The sequence below is a fragment of the Sarcophilus harrisii genome, chromosome 1 (genome assembly GCF_902635505.1).
Source record: "Sarcophilus harrisii chromosome 1, mSarHar1.11, whole genome shotgun sequence".
In the NCBI taxonomy this organism is placed as follows: Eukaryota; Metazoa; Chordata; class Mammalia; order Dasyuromorphia; family Dasyuridae; genus Sarcophilus; species Sarcophilus harrisii.
In genome coordinates, this window is record NC_045426.1 from 621,880,309 (window position 1) to 621,897,087 (window position 16,779).

At 35.3% G+C, this 16,779-nt stretch overlaps 1 protein-coding gene across 1 annotated transcript in view; it reads right to left on the bottom strand.

Moving 5' to 3' along the window:
• Positions 1-16,779, bottom strand: part of KCNQ3 (potassium voltage-gated channel subfamily Q member 3) — a 433,417-nt gene that overhangs the window by 14,412 nt on the left and 402,226 nt on the right. Inside the window, exons 10-12 of the mRNA XM_003760398.3 lie at positions 7,840-8,042; positions 4,965-5,067; positions 1,451-1,582 (exon numbers count right to left, since the gene is read on the bottom strand). Coding sequence (XP_003760446.3) covers positions 1,451-1,582; positions 4,965-5,067; positions 7,840-8,042 — 438 coding nt within the window. The remainder of the gene's footprint in view (positions 1-1,450; positions 1,583-4,964; positions 5,068-7,839; positions 8,043-16,779) is intronic.

Sequence of the window (16,779 nt, forward strand, 5' to 3'; positions counted from 1 at the left end):
TTCCCCTATTAATGGGCATGACCTCCATTTTTAATATTTTGTCACCACAAAAAGGCTTCTATAAATATTTTTATATCATTTTTAATGATCTCTTTGGAATACAGACCTAATAGTGGTATTACTAGATCAAAGGGTATGTATAGTTTTATAGCTCTTTGGACATATTTCCAAATTGCTCTCCAGAATGGTTAGATCATTTCACAACTCCACCAACAATGCATTAGGGTCCAAGACTTCCCACATTCCCTCAAACATACAACATTTTCTTTTTTTCTGTCATATTAACCAATCTGATAGGTGTGAGGTAGTATCTCAGAGTTGTTTTAATTTGCATTTCTTTAAGCAGCAGTGATGAGAATTTTTTTTTACATGACTACACACAGTATAGTTGAATCAGTATACCATTTCAACTGGAGACTTCTTAATATTAAGAGAAATTAAGGCAGGTCCTCAAGACTTTAAATGGACTCCCTCTGAGGAACTGAAGGAATGACACAGAAAAAAAGTAACACAGTCAGGCAGGCATAAATGGACTGTTATCTGCATTGTTGGAGAGAATACCCATAAATAGGTAGGATACTTTGCATTAAAGAGGGTACCTTCCAGTTCTATATGTGCCCTCTTTCCCCTTATTCAGAGTCTCACCAACAGTCAACCACCATCCATTGAGATAATATTTTAAATAATAAGAATAGTAGCTAAAGATTGGTTTTAATGCAAACCCAAATGAAAAAAAAATCAATCCAACTTAATACAAGTGTTTATTAAGTACCTACATAATCAACAACTGTACAGGTATTTCTTACCTCAAGAAATTTTCATTCAACTGCCCTTATTACCATGATATTATCAATCTTCAATAACAATTTTAAAAGACCAGCAAAGGAGACCTTCATTTGCCCGTTTTACAGAAGAGTAAAGCAAGAGTAAAGCAAACCAGAAAGGTTTAAATGACTCACCTAAATTCACGAAGCAGCCAGGAATCCAGCCTAGTCTAGAATCCATATCTCTTGAGTCTCAGTCCAGGATCACATTGTCCTCTACTTAATCCATCAAATTCTATACAACATCTATTCTATAACTGACATATAAAATCTCCAATGAGGGTAAGTGCAGTCCAGGTATGGTGCAGTATGCCTTTGGTCTCTGCTATAACAGGGACTGGGTTGGTGGATCACTTGAGCTCAGGGATTCTGAGATACAGGAGAGCTAATAATTTGGTCCTCATATTAAATGTGGAAGGAAGGAGGGATGAATGGGAGGTAGAGAGGGAGGAAGGGAAGTCAAAAAGGTAAAGAGAAGCTTGATAAATCAGAAAGGGGAGTTTTCTCTTCTTAGTCTTTACATTTCTTGTGTCCCATGGCAATTTCTGCCCTTCCATTCATTTGAAATTCTTATAAACAGTTCTGGTAACACTTAGCTGCTTCTAATTCCGACATGTTTTTCTTACCTTGTCTGAAGATACTTTATCCTGGAAAGCATGTCCAGATGTCCTGCAGAATACTGTTCAATAACATCCTTTACATCATAAGGCCTCAAGGTCTCCTTGAATTTTTTTTTGTAGAGACGAAATTGTAGTATTCTATATGTGAAAAGGAGAGTGGAGCATACTTTTAGTTCCTACTGCTAGAGAGGCTGAAGCTGATAGATTATTTGAGCTCAGTAGTTCTGAGCTGCAAGAGGCCAAATGTCAGTTTATTGTCCATCATGAATAAGTGCAGTGACATATGATGATTCCTAAGGAGTTGGGGCCCATCAGGCTTCCTAAGAAGGGATGAACCATCACAAGTTAGAAATAAAGTGGATCAAAATTCTTGTGTGGAAGGAAAGAAGGAAGGGAGAGAGGGAGGGAAGGAGAGAGGAAAGAAAGAAAGAAAGAAAGAAGGAAAGAAAGAAAGAAAGAAAGGAAGAAAGGAAGAAAAAAAAGAAGGAAAGAAAAAAGAAAGAAGAAAGGAAGGAAAGAAGGAGAGAGGTAGAAGAAGTTGGAGAGGAATTTAAATGAAAAGAGGGATGGGAAAGAGAGGAAAAGGGATGACAGAAGAAGAGGAGTGATAGAAACACACAAAGAGAAGAGATGGAAGGAGTTGGTGGGGAAGATAAGTGAGAAAGAGGGAAGGGGGAGAGAGAGAGAGAAAGGGAGAAGGAATGAGAGAAGAAGGGGAGGGAAAAGGAGGGAGAAAAGAAAAAAGAGAGAAGAAGAGGTAACACAAAGAATGGGGAGGGAAAAGGGAATGAGAGAACAGAGATGGGAGAAAGGGAAGAGAGAGAGAGATACTCAACCAGAGAAAGAGAAGTAAGCTCAAGGAAGCAGGATATAGTACCAAAAGCCTTCTCTCAGTCAAGAAAGCCAGCATCAGGAGTTCATTGGAGTCGACTTAAACAGTCTTGAAAAAGTGGATTGTTCAATTTTCAACATAAACATTTACATCAGGGAATTCAGCAAATGTATAGGTCAGGGTTTGATTTATTGTTTTGATGATTGTTTAGACTTAATAAAGTAATAGAGAAAATGTGAATGATGCAGATTAAATGGAAATGTGGGTTCTGTATGCCTTCCTCAACCCTACCTGTTTCCCAGCTCTTCATGTTTATTGCATGTGAGTGCATAAATCATATCATCTCTTGAGCCTTTAGTTCCCTCATCTATCAAATGGGGAGTAGAACTATCCTAGTTTTAGTTTGTGGGCAACAAGAGAATATTCTTTTCATCATGCATAAGAAGGAGCAGAATATACCCCATGACCAACTACTAGGAAACAAAGCAGGGCTTCTTTGTGGGGTGTAGAGAGGGAAGTGTTTTATAGCATGGTTCTGAAGTAATGTCTGATTGCAGAAAACTACAGATATATAAGTCTCACTCCTGTGTGCACTGGGGTATGATGAAGTTACCCCTCGCCACTTAGCTCATATCTTAGGCCCATCCTTTACTAGCTGAATGTCTTTAAGAAAATCTCTGTTGTCTGATTCTTTTTGTACAGCAAAATAACAGTTTGGTCATGTATACTTATTGTGTATCTAATTTATATTTTAATATATTTAACATCTACTGGTCATCCTGCCATCTGGGGGAGAGGGTGGGAGGTAAGAGGTGAAAAATTGGAACAAGAGGTTTGGCAATGTTAATGCTGTAAAGTTACTCATACATATAACCTGTAAATAAAAGGCTATTAAATAAAAAAAAAGAAAATCTCTGTACATTATTTTCATTATTTATAAAATGGGATTATAAAAATATCTGTCCAACCTATTCCTTGGAGCTGTTTTGAAAACAAATTTAATAATAGATCCATTTTTAATGCATCATGCAGATATACCAGCCTATACTGTGTTGATGTGGTAAATTAATTTTAATAAAGAGAATTTTTGCAAATAAAGTCCTAACTTCAGAAAGATTTTAAGTTCTAATGCTTCAATATTAAAATTATCCACCATGATTCATCTTTGTAGAGATATTTAATAATCCATATATCAGAATTTCTATGAAATGCAGGATAAAATTATTTCATGTACTCTGTTTCTAAAGAAATGCTTGGTGATGAAAATAATCATATTTTTGCTGATAAATCTTAAAAAGTTCAGAGAATTTGGGAGCTGGATGACTTTTTATATAAGGAGGCCTGCTTTCACTTTGCTTCTGAATTATTAAGTAAATATAAATAGACAGATTAGACTCTTATGTTCTAGTCTAGACAAAACTCTGTGCTTGATTGTCTTATTTTTAAAAAGAGAGATGGAGGAAGACAGACACTAGAAGAGTGGAGGAGAGAAAGGACCTCCTTCACTGATTGTTTAAGGTCAACCCAAAGTCAATCTTTGCCTCCTTTTCAATCAGAAGAGTTATCTTATGTGGAAAACACTGCTAGAAGGTACATGGAAGCTATTCTGTGTTTTTTAGAAGAAAGAACCATTGGGAATCACTTGTTACTATATAAATCATTTTTTCATGTAATACTGATAGAAGCTCTCATCTGAAAAAAAATATAAAGCACTTTGCAAACCTCAAAATTTTATATAAATTATAATTAATGTTGCTATAGTGATCAGTTCTGGGTACCATATTTTAGGAAAATTTTTGACAGAATGGACCATGTCCAGATGAAGGAGATGAAAAATGCACTTGAAAATATCATGTAAAAATGTAGTGAAGCAACTGGGGAACTGGAGAAGATTTATTTAAGGAGGCAAGATTGTTGTATGTGAATATTTGAAAGGTTGATATGTGGAAGAGATGTTAATCATGTTCAGTCTTCCTTTTAGGGAAAAAAATTACTATGTGACCAATGGATAGAAGTTTCAGGGAGTTAAATGTCAGTTCAGCATAAAAAATAACTGTTAACAATTAGAGCTCTTCAGTAATGGAATAAGTCAACTTGAACTGAAAGTACCCATCACTGACAGTTTTCCTACGAGGGTGAACAACCCCATAAGCATACTTTAGCAGGACTCATTCATAGACAGGTGATTTATAGATGACTTCTTATTTTCCTTCTACTGTTAACATTCTATGACTGTGACTTGGAGTAATATTCTATATGATAAACCTTTTAAATTTTATTCCTATTAAGTAAGGGTGGGGCAAGCTAAGTGGATAGAATGCCAGTTTTGGAGTCAGGAAAATCTGAGTTCAAATTTGGCCTCAGATACTGTGTCATCCTAGGTAAGTCACCTAATCCTTTTTGCCTCAGTTTTCTCCTCTGTAAAAGAGGCTTGAAAAGAACATGACAACCACTCGACTATCTTTGCCAAGGAAACTCCAAATAGGGTCACAAAGTGTCAGATATGACTGAAACAATTGAACAATAACAACAAAAATTAAAGATGATTCTTACCTGACCTCAAAAGTCTACCAAGTGCCAACATTTCCCTAACTACTCAAGGGAAAATTCACCTTTGAATGGAAGCAATTTCTGGTTGTTTCCATTTGATTCCATGAAAGCAAAAAGGACATGCAATAAAAGCAATACCTGACTGCTCGGATAGCCGACTTGAGTGTGGGGATCATGTCTTCTATGAGGAATTCATTACTGTAACCCCGTTCTTCAGTCATGGGTTCTCCTGTCCCAGCATCTAGGAAGTAGGATACAAAAACTTAGCAGCCTGGAGAGGCAGCATGGTATACTAGACTTGGAGTTAAAACAATAAACTCAAATCCTATCTCAAATACCAACTGTAGGATCCTGGGGAAATTATTTAACATATTTGTGATTCAGTTTCCTTATTTAGTAAAATGAGGAGTTTGGCCTCTATGGCCTTTCAGTTCTATGATTATTTTTTAAAAGAATTTCAAATAATTAAAGCTAAAAATGCTTAGAATTCAGAATTGTGTGGAAATCTTCAGTTGGAAGATTTAGGCTTGGATATTGCCTTTGCCATTTATTCATTATAAAACTTTAGGCATCTAATTTAACTTGTCTGTGCCTCAAGTTCTTCATCTGTAAAATGGGGATAACTGCTTACTTCATGGGCCTGTTGCAAAGTTCAAATAAGATAAATTTATGAAGCACTTTGATGTTACAGAAGTAGAACTCAAACTATTTGTTGTACTAGTATGTCCTGTAATACTCCATAAGGGCAAGGGCCGGGGCTTAGAAGACCATAGATTGAGAACCACAAAAGATATTAATGACTGCTTATTCCAATTCCCCTCATTTTGCAGATGAAAAAATGGAGGTTGAGAAGTTAAGTGAAATAATTATCCAAAGCCACACAGGAAGTAGTGGCAGAGCAAGGCCCTCTGACTCCAAATCTAGCCCACTGTCAAATACTACCTTTGTCCCACTCTCCCCCCAGTGCTTAGGACTGTGCTATGCTATATACACAGGAGGTGATTAATATATATTTATGGTTCCTAATGTTCTATTTCAATTCCTCAGTATGGCATGAAAGTGAACCAATCATTTAAGGCAATGAAGCTCAAGCTCAGGTGGGATCTTAAATTGAAAACGGTTTGAGTTTTGTGTGTTTGTCATTCAAGGACCAGGTTAGCTAAGTTTGGAAGGGCTCATCCCTGGGGACTTACCATAAGTTATTATGACTATTATTATTATTATTATAAATTGTCGTAAGGACTATCTATTGAGAAATGGAAAGTTGTGATTTGTGTTGATGAATAAAGACATCACTGAAATCATACATTCTCTAGATAGTAGAGTAAGAAATCTATTATTTATGGGTATACTCATGTATATTTTTATATATATATACATATACAAATACATACAAATATGTATATATGTGAACAGAAGTAGGTGTATATTCATACATACATAGACATACTTATGTATGTATGCATAAATGCATAAAATTTATGTGCATATACGTGCATGTTTGTGTATGTCAACTATGTATATTTATTTATATGTATACACTCATATATAGTTCTATTTTTACTACTAGACTGTAAGTCCCTAAGGGCACTGATCACTGTTCATCTTCAAACAGTATAATGTGCCTAGCACAGTGCTTTATTCACAGAAGACAATTGATAAATATATATCAATTGAATTTTTGAGTCAATGCCTGTTGAGATAAGGTGGTAGACTTGGAGTCAAGAAGGCCTAGGTTTGAGTTTTACTTCACTAACCCTTAACTTCTCTGAGCCTCAGTTTCCTCATCTGTAAATAAAAGAGTTGAATTCAATAAGGCTACTTCCTGACCTAAATCTCAGTGGTGTCATATCCTAATGAAGCACGTTCCTCAGAAAGGAAAAATAAAAATGTCCTACTCTAACATTGTATCTTCAAACATTCTTATTAATATAGATCTCTCCTGGTCTTTTTAGGGGATGGTTTATTGATGATTTTAAGACTCCTTTTCCAGTTTAAATGAAAATTTAGTTCTGGCAGAATACTGCCACTGGGTATACAACATTCTGGACAAAGATTTCCTTCTCTCTCCCAATCTCCACCTGATGAATTATGGCTCTTTTTGAGATCTTTGATGAGATGTGATAATGAAACCAATATTGTGAGTCCAAAGAATTTCTCATGTCCAATAAATTCGTGTTATATAAAGTATTTATGTGGAGGAGGCCAATAATCATATTATAAGGGAGTAAGTGGCATACTGTGTAATAATTATGATAAAATAATAGACATATCTATAGTACTTGAAAGCTTACAAATAACTTTTTGAACATTATTTCATTTGAACCTTATAAAAAACTTATGAGTCAGGTACTCAACATGTCATCACCATTTTACAAAGAAACTGAGGTGAGACTTAGAGAGCTTAATCATTTGTCCAGGATCATAGAGAAAAGAAGTGTCAGAGTCAGGATTTAATTAAAGCTTTTTTTGATTTCAAGTCAATTCTCTATCATGGCACCATTCTGCCTTTCCTCATCATTGTCCTTTGATGCATGAGGCGCCTAAAAAATGAAGAGGCCGTATCCTACCTAGGACATAAAATAATGGAATCAGGACAAGTCACTGGCCATCTTTGAACCTCATTTTCTTCCTCTGTCAAAGCGGGATAAAGGTTTATAACCAAGAAGAGTCTCAAATAAGATATTAAAAGCCTATTGGAAACTTTATAGAACTTGGCAAATGTTAATTATTATTAAATGCAATTGCCTGATTAAAATGTATGTTTCCTGAAAAGTCTCTTAATTTTTTTAAGTGTGGGTGGAGCAGGGATTTTTCCTATCCCCATATGTTTAGTGAGAATGCAAAAGATCTGCTGGAAGGGTGGAGTTAGTCAGTATTAGGGAAATGGACTATTTTGAAGATTCTGGGCAACTTCAAAATTACATCAATGGAACTTGAAAAGGAAATAAGCTTGGAAGGAATGGAGGAAATGTGAGAGAAAGTTGAAGGAAGGAAGAGAAGCTGGGGTTACCTTCAGAGCTCTGCCAAAATGCATACGCTTTCATTCGGAATGCAGTCCGAAAACGTTCCTTATTGTTCAAGCCAACATTTTTTGGCTCTTTAGAAGGACTTTCTTCTATGGCATCTACATTCAGAGGGGTAAATAGCTTTCCTTTAGTATTGGTACCACGAGGATTAGAAAGTCGAACCCGATCCAAGAGACCCAGCTTTTGGCTACAAAATAAGCAAAAGTGAACAATTTTCCTCCTTCAATGAAGGCTCTTAACATTGCATGTTTATCCTTGTTATGCATCTTATACTATAAAATCCCCTTACATATCCCCCCAGGAGAAAGGAGAAATGTGAAGAATCTGAGAACTAAAGAGGGACAACCCTAGGAATAATATATTAAGTATTTTTAGGGTGGATGGATTTTAAAACAGATGATTATATTGACTGGAATATTATACAATTATATTTAATGTGGGAGATTTGCTTTTGAAGTCAGGATTCCAAACATTCTAGTTCTGTGCTTGTTGATAAGGTATATTCACAACTTTCAAAGGGTATCTCTTTTTGTAAATACCACAGAAAATACAAATGGCTACCATTAGAAATATTCTCCCTCCCACCTTATCATTTTTTAGTAACTTGATAGGATTCAATTAACAAGGATTTATTAAGCTCCTACTATATTCCAGGCACTGTGATAAGCAGGTAGGTAGATACTGGAGATACAAAGATAAAAATGAAACTGGGCCTGCCCTCAAGGAGCTTACATTTAATAGTGGTTGGGAGTTGGTAGGAAATAATATTTATATAGATAAGTAAATACAAATGCTTATATATATATATACATGAAATGAAAAATAATTTTGGTGATTAAGAGGGAGTTATTATTATATGATTATAGATTACATTCAAAACAAATCCCAATACACAGCTAGCATCTTTGTGGGATGAAGTGGGATCAAATACCAACTTAAATAAAAAGAAATCATGGGATAATTGAAATGCCTCCTGAGATAGGAAAGATCCTTATTCAATTGTCTCAAAATTCATGATGGGTACCTGTATGTCAGCTGTGTTCATTACCATTTACTAAATGTTAAGTGACATTAGGAAGCCTACTGTCTATCCATTATCCACTCATATTTTCTTAAGATGGATGGTTAATTTAAAATGGAATAATTTAGGATAGGTATCCAGATACTATAGAGTCCAATTTTTCTTGGTATCATTTTTTCCTCATGCACGTTAGAGTTTGTGAAGCACCTTTCTCAAAATAACACTGTGATGTAGGTAAGGCAAGTATTATTTCTCTATTTAACTGAAGTAGAAACAGAGGCTTTGAGAAATCAAAGAGGATTTGCCCATAATCATATGGCTATCAAATATCAGAAGTTAGATTTGAACCGGTGCATCCAATTTCATTACAATATTCTGCCTCACTGGGGATAAGAGTTCATTGGATAATACTTCTCCAAGGAAACTCATTCACTGCTTTGTATTTTACTTATTAGAATGTGCATTATTTCCCTGAAGGCAAGGACTTATGTCATATTTGTTTATGTATATCTTTTAGAGGCAGTTAGTGGTGCAGTGGATATAGCAATGAGATAGGAATTTCCTTCCCAAGAAGCCCTGCATTAAAATCTGGCTTCAGATTTTATGTGTGAGCTGTGTTTTCCTGAGCAAGTCACCTTAACCCCTGTTTTCTTCCATTTACTCAACTGTAAAAATCAGGAAAATAGCAATCAAAGAGGTGCTGAGAGAATAAAATGAGATCATTTTTATAAAGCACATAGATCAGTCCCTAGTATATAGTAAGCACTATTATAAGTACTTATTCTTTTTCTCTTTTCACTTCCCTGCTCTGTATTATCCAACCTTAACACATTTCCTTTGAGAGAATCATGATGTCATGTTAAACTCTCTCGATTTTGAGTCAGACAGATTGAACTCTTATTATAAATCTTGCCCTTATCAATTAAATGACTTTGGGCAAGTAACTTAACCTAGTTATAAATCTCAATTTTCTCCTGTCTTATTGCTTTGTTGTACAGAATAGATAAAGTAGTAGTTGTCAAGGACTTAGTGAACTCTAAAATAGCACATGAATTTTAGCTACTGAGGCATTTAGGTGATCTAATGCATAGAGTACTAGAAAGATTTTAATTCAAATCCCATTGTAAATATTGCTTGTAATTCTGAGCAAGTCACTTTATCTCTCTCATCCTCAATTTCTTCATCTGTAAAATGGGGATAATAATAGTGTCTATATCATAGAGCTACTACAAGGATCAAACAAAGTGTTCTGTAAGCCTTAAAGTGATAAGTAAATGCTTATTATTGTTATTAGTTTTTGGTTTTTCTTTTTACTGAGCTTTTGAATTGCATTATAAATACTTATCTTTGATACAACCCACAAACTCCAGGCTCTCGTTGGTTGGTTAGTTGTTGTCCTTTGTTCTTGAAGAGTACCAAAATGACATCACTATGTTATAGTCAAGTTACAGCAGGTTTGACTGTGGCTGATCAGACCAGCATGAGCTCGGAATGCTCTGTCACAGGTTATAGTCCCTTAGATATTTGGGGTGGACTTTCTAACTATGCTTCTTGTGATTGTGAGCCAATTCAATTCTGTTTTGCTCATAGAGCACAACACCTTCTCTGATGAGGGTACACTGTGCTAGGTGATCTTCTGCCAGTTTCTCCCATGTCATACAATCAGTTCTAAAGTTCTTAAGAGAGATGAATACATATATCTAGATTTCTGAAGAGTAAAACTGATTACACAATGGTGGATGGCTATGACCATAGAGTGGTGTTGACAAGGCAAGAAAATTCTCAAGGGTCATGGCATGGAAGAACCATGCTATATTAAAGCTTTTGTCAGTTTGAAATAAGACCCTTAGTGATTTTCTGCATGGCTGTCACCAGAGTTTTTCTCACAACAAATTTTGGATGGAAGAATTATTTACAAATCCTGAAGTCTTGGGTTGCTTTGCTCCTCTGTATTGTTAATTGCTAGTATTTATATAACACTTTATTACTTCTAAAGCACTTTACAAAATATCATATCATTTTTCCCCACAACTGTCCTGGGAGGTAAGTGATATTATCATCTCTATTTTACAAATAAAGACTCTGAGATAGATGAAGTTATAAAATGAGACAGATGACTTGCCTAGGGTCACACAGCAATGAAGCACCTATAGCAGCATTTGAACTTGGTTCTTTCTGATTCCATATGTGACCTATATAGCCTTATATAGGAAGGTTAGAAGTAGTGTAAGATACATGTGCAAAGCACTGGGATTGGAGTCAGAAGACTTGAGTTTGGGGCTAGATCCTGTCACCTAACAGCTATGTGAGTCTTGAAAGGTTAGGAAGGTTAGAAGTAGTGTAAGATACATGTGCAAAGCACTGGAATTGGAGTCAGAAGACTTGAGTTTGGGGCTAGATCCTGTCACCTAACAGCTATGTGAGTCTTGAAAGGTTGTTATCCCTTTCTGCACTTCAGGCTGTTCATTTTTAAAATGAAGGGAGTGGCCACCCACAGATGACACCTGAGTCAATCCCAAGTCAATCCAAGTCATTTAACAAGTATTGACTTTGGAGTCAAATGTTCTCTTTTCAGATCCAGGTTCTGCTCCTTGTACTGCCCATGTAGCTTTGGGGAGATCACTCCATTTCTTTGGTGCTTAGCTCCACCATCCAATTATGACTGGATTGAATTTGATCCTGTGACTTTGATGCCTCTTACTGCTTTCTTTTCTCTGATCCTGTGATTAGATTATCTTCAGATTTTCATGTACATCTAATCTTTGGTGATTTAACTGAAGAACGTTAAAATTGGAATCACTTTGGAATTCTTTTACTGCCAGAGTTATAGATACAGGCTGGGTAGAGATGAATAGTTTTTTTTTTTTTTTCATGCAAAACATATTTATAGCAACATTGTGTAGTGACAAGTAACTGGAAACTAAGGGAGTGCCCATCAGTTGGGGAATGACTGAACAAATTATGGCAAATGAATGTAATGGAATATTACTATGCCATAACCAATATAGGAAGATATTTAAATTAATACAGAGAGATGCATCATTTCATGGAGAATATTGGAGATAGACATTGAAATTTAACTGCTTACTTGAAGATAAGAAGGACATTAAATTCATATTTGCTTTTCTTAATATCTTATAGTGTTTTATACTTCAATGAACATTTATGAATGAATCTCTCATCTCTCATGTTTGCATATGTCAGGTTCCAAGAGATAAACAGAAATTTTATACCTCTTCAATGCAATTATCATACTCTATTTTGGATTATGTTATTTCTACAGTTGCCTCACCTCCTCTACTGAGCTGCAACTTCTAGGAGGGCAAGTATTCTTTCTTATTCATCTTTATATCAATATTTTGTATCTGGCACAGTAGTAGTCATTTAATAATTTGAAAAAAAATTCATTCTTTAGAAGAGAACATATAAAATGGGGGAAATAAAATGAAGAGGGATATTTTGCTAGAACACAGAAAACATTGGGTTATGAATTTCAATGGGCTCTTGATATGGATTTAGTACTTTATAGATTTACTTAAGCCAGCTGTAAAGTGCAGGAAGGTTGACCACACTATAGCCTGTCAGGAGATAAGTATATACAGAGTATACACATAGATCATGATAAGATAGTTAAAGTAAAATTCATTACAGATGTGTGGTCCTGGTTCTAAACCCTATGTGTGACATTGGAATAGTTGAGTTAGGGTAAAGAATCTCAGAGGTGGATGCTGGGATATTTTTGCACTGAAATAGACTTGCAGGTCATACCATTATTATTTTCTTTACTATTGGGTTCACCTCTATTTACTTCAAACCATATGGGTCCCAGATGATAATTTATGAGTGTGGGGTGAACATGTCAGAAATAGAAAGCACTCAAGTCCAAAATCTGCAATATCTTCTGTGAATTACTTCTGGTTATTATAGGTTAAATGGCTTAAATTCTTCCTGTAGTAGGGGGAAGGATCTTTTTGCTTTCTAATTGTCACTAGAAAATGAATACTAAATGGATGGATGGTCAGGTGAAGGAAAGAGTTCAACCCCTGAGCCACAATAGCATGTCTTCTCTTTTCAATCTTGCTTTCAAATGAATAATTCTACCCTTGTTCTCTGTGGGCATAGTAAGGTCTATCATGACAAGCTCATCTCAGAAATGGCACCTAATTTCTAGGATCCTGCCTGGGAAGGCTTTTAAGCACAGAGGAACTAATAACAAAAGCTAATTGGGTCCAGTTGAAAAGGGAGCTGAAGCTAGAAAAGAGAGAATGAAAGCTTTTTTATTCTGAATGGTACAGGGACTAATAAAAGACAGTGAATCTTTAACCTCTAGGCCATGGATGGTCATGATTGTCTCTGAAAAATAGGTAAAGAAAGACTGCCAATAAATGCACCTAAGAAAACATAAGAAAAAGAAGTCTAGTTTAAAACAAAGCTAGATTTTACTTTTTTTGTTTCTAAAGAAAAGAGAGTGAACAAAAGATGGTACCTTTATCCTCTGGGTTTTATTAATGCGTGTCTTTACCAAACTACCCTCGATGGTTACAGAGTTCAGAAAAAGGACCAGCCTGCATTTATGGAAGAGTTTGCTCAATTAGGAATTCCCTGTATCAGCACTGTCACCCAGTTAATTCCTATTTGTATTTTGAAAATCAAAACTTGTATTATGGGCCAGAATGGAAGAAATGTCCTTGAAGACTATAATCTTAGAAGAATATTCCTTTCAATAAGGACTTCCTTCAAGTCCTTAGAACAATATTCAATAATGAAAAAAAAAACTTTTGGTGGGAGTGTCTAGATTATTATTTATAAGGATTTACATATGAAAAAAGTATTAAAGATACACACACACACACACACACACACACACCAGCAAAGTTGTTGCTTGGTATATAGTAAGAGTGATGAATTGCAGAGAGACAGAACTCAGGAATAATTATAGGTATAATTAGTTGGGATAGTGTTGGTATTGGAGTCAAAGGACTTGAATTCTAATTCCTGTTTTACCACTCAATAGTTGTGTGACCTTAAGCAAGTCACTTAATTTTTGTAAATTTCTGTTTCCCTATTTGAAAAATGAAGGAGCTGGACTAGCTGGTCCTGTCATGCTCCAGGGTGTCTTAGTTGTTAAGGGTTCCTATGAGTCCTTTGTATTATTTGATCTGTTTCTTTAGGGTAAAATCAGTAATAGTAAAAAACAAGAAGAAGAATATTTAGCAATTAACAGTGTCTCAAATATCTTTAAATTCAAACAGCTTAAAGATGTACTAAAACTTTTAGGACATTGTGCATAACACTTTGTTTTTGCAAAATGCTTTATAAATATTATCTTATTTCACCCTTACTATAATTATGTTATATTTATTCTTGCTATTATTATTCCAATTTCACAAATAAGTGAAGGAAATGCTATCATCATTCCCATTTTACAGATAAAAGAACTGGGGCAGACAGGCTAAGTGACTTGTGCAGGATCACAAGGCTAGTAGGCAGTTGAACTTGCATTTTAATTCAGAGCTCTCAGATACTAGGTATAGAGTTCCATCCACCAAGCCACCTCAATGCTTTTACTGCACCATAATGTCCATTCCAACATTAGATCTTTGATTCTACAATCCTCCATAAATCCTTATAGTAGATCTACCCAATGTATGGAGAGATTATTTTTATAATCTTATGGACATGTGGATGTTCATCTACTATCCTTTACTTTTGCTACATGCACAAATGATGGAAAGAAAATCTAGATGGAACGAAATACTATACTACAGTTGATATTAAGGCTATGAGAATATTCAAATGTTCTCAACCCATAGTTAAATGATGCTAGTTCTTTCTTTACTTGCTGAACTTGAAGAGTAGGCCAACTGGATTTCCTATTCACCCCCACCCCTTGCTGTCCCAACTACTCTATTCTTCTGCCATTTTTGTATCATAGCTGATCAAAAGACACCTCTTAATGATCTGCTTCCAAAGAATTTCATAGACACTATTTACTAGAAAAAGTCCTGGAATAGGAGACAGAATAGGGTAACAAGGCTTTTGCTCCAGGTATACTAAACTAGAGGACAGTTCTTGCAATCCTTTAAAAGTGTAAAAACACCAAAGCTTAGCATATAATAATCTTCCTCTTGCCCACGAAATCACCACCCTAGTTATGACTCTGTTTGGGAAAGTCAGTTTTTCTGAACCATTTTCTCACAGCTAAAATGAATTTCACATTACTTCCCTATCTACTTTATATTGCTATTGTGGAGAAAATACTCTGTAGAATATTCTATATTCTAATGAATATGTAGAGAAAGAACCCACTATACATGATCTCATTTGATACTCACAACTGTGGAAGGCAGGAAATGCCAGTATTTATATTGCCCTTAATGAAGTCTTGGAAATATAGAATTATTTTGCAAATTAGGACATTAAATTTCAGAAAGGCTAATGAGTTTGCCCAATTTCACAAGGTTTGTAATTTCCTCCTCTGTTAAATGAATATAATTCTATACAAACTTATAGGTTTAGTGTGCAAATAAATAGGTTTAGAAGATGCATGAAAGGTGCTCCAAAAAATATCAAGTGGTCTATGAATATAAAAGGTAATAGTTATATGCTATGTTAATCTATAATTATAATACCAAGATGGAGTAATTCCTGTGAGTGGTGGGTTTGAAGTCAGGGAGCTCTGAGTTAAAGTCCTAACTCATACATTTACTAGATGGTTGATCCTGGGCAAATCACTTAATCTTTGTTGGCTTCCATTTCCTCATCTGTGAAATGGAGATGGTTAGTAGCCCCTATGTTTCTTGTAAGGATCAAATAAGATAATGTCCATAAAATATATTATAATCTTAAAGTGAAACATAATACTATTCATTATTATTACTATTACTACTACCACTACAATTATTAATATCTTCTTGTTTTGTTTTTTTTCTATTATTCTTGTTCTTCTTCTGCTTCTTCTTTCTTCTTTTTTTTCTGTAGAATTTTGTAATACCATGCACTGGAAAAAGCCCAGGACTAGGAGGTAAAATATGTGGATTCTAGTCTCAACTATGCCAGTAGATGGGAAGACTCTAACTTGGTTAAAGTAACTAGAATTTTGTCCCAAGTATACTATTAACCAAATGCTACTGGTCGGTAGGCAGATATTCCTCATTCCAAACTTAAGATATCTTGAGAAAGAGACAGAGGGAAAAAGATACAATCAGAGAAATAGAAACAGACACACAGAGTAAGACAGAGACAGATACAGAGAAACAGAGAGATATAGACAAACAGAAGGAGAGGGAAAGATAGAGAAAGACAAAGAGAAACAGAGAAAGATACACAGAGACAGAAGAGAGAAACAGACCGAGCGAGACAGAAATAGAACCAGACACAGACAGACAGATACACACACACACACACACACACACACACACACACACACAAAGAAAAGCAGAGAAAAACAGAGAGATTTAGTTCCATTTGCTCAGTCTTTTCTATACATCTCCTATACACATGTACATGTTATGAATAGCTCAGTATCCGAACTGGACCTAGAGGTGAACAAGGTAGGCCACTGTGCAGGGTGCACTATTCAGGTTGGGGATTAGGGGGAGTTGTTCTTTAGAATGTGAAATATTTTTGAATCTGAATTTTTATAAACAGACCCAATTATAAAGCCAGATCACTCTATTCTCCATAACATGCAGTGATTTATTTTGTGGTAAATGAAGTCTCTTGTGTAATAGCCAAATCTAAAAGCTTAAAAAAGAACATAATCAACAGGGGACCAAACCTTGCCTTGTGTGGACAAATACTTTGTTCCTGCTGGGATGTCACAGTAAAGTTCCTCTCTGGCCTTTCTAGCCTTTCTTCTCAAACATCCTCTATAGTCCTCCCTTTCTCATCTTCATATATA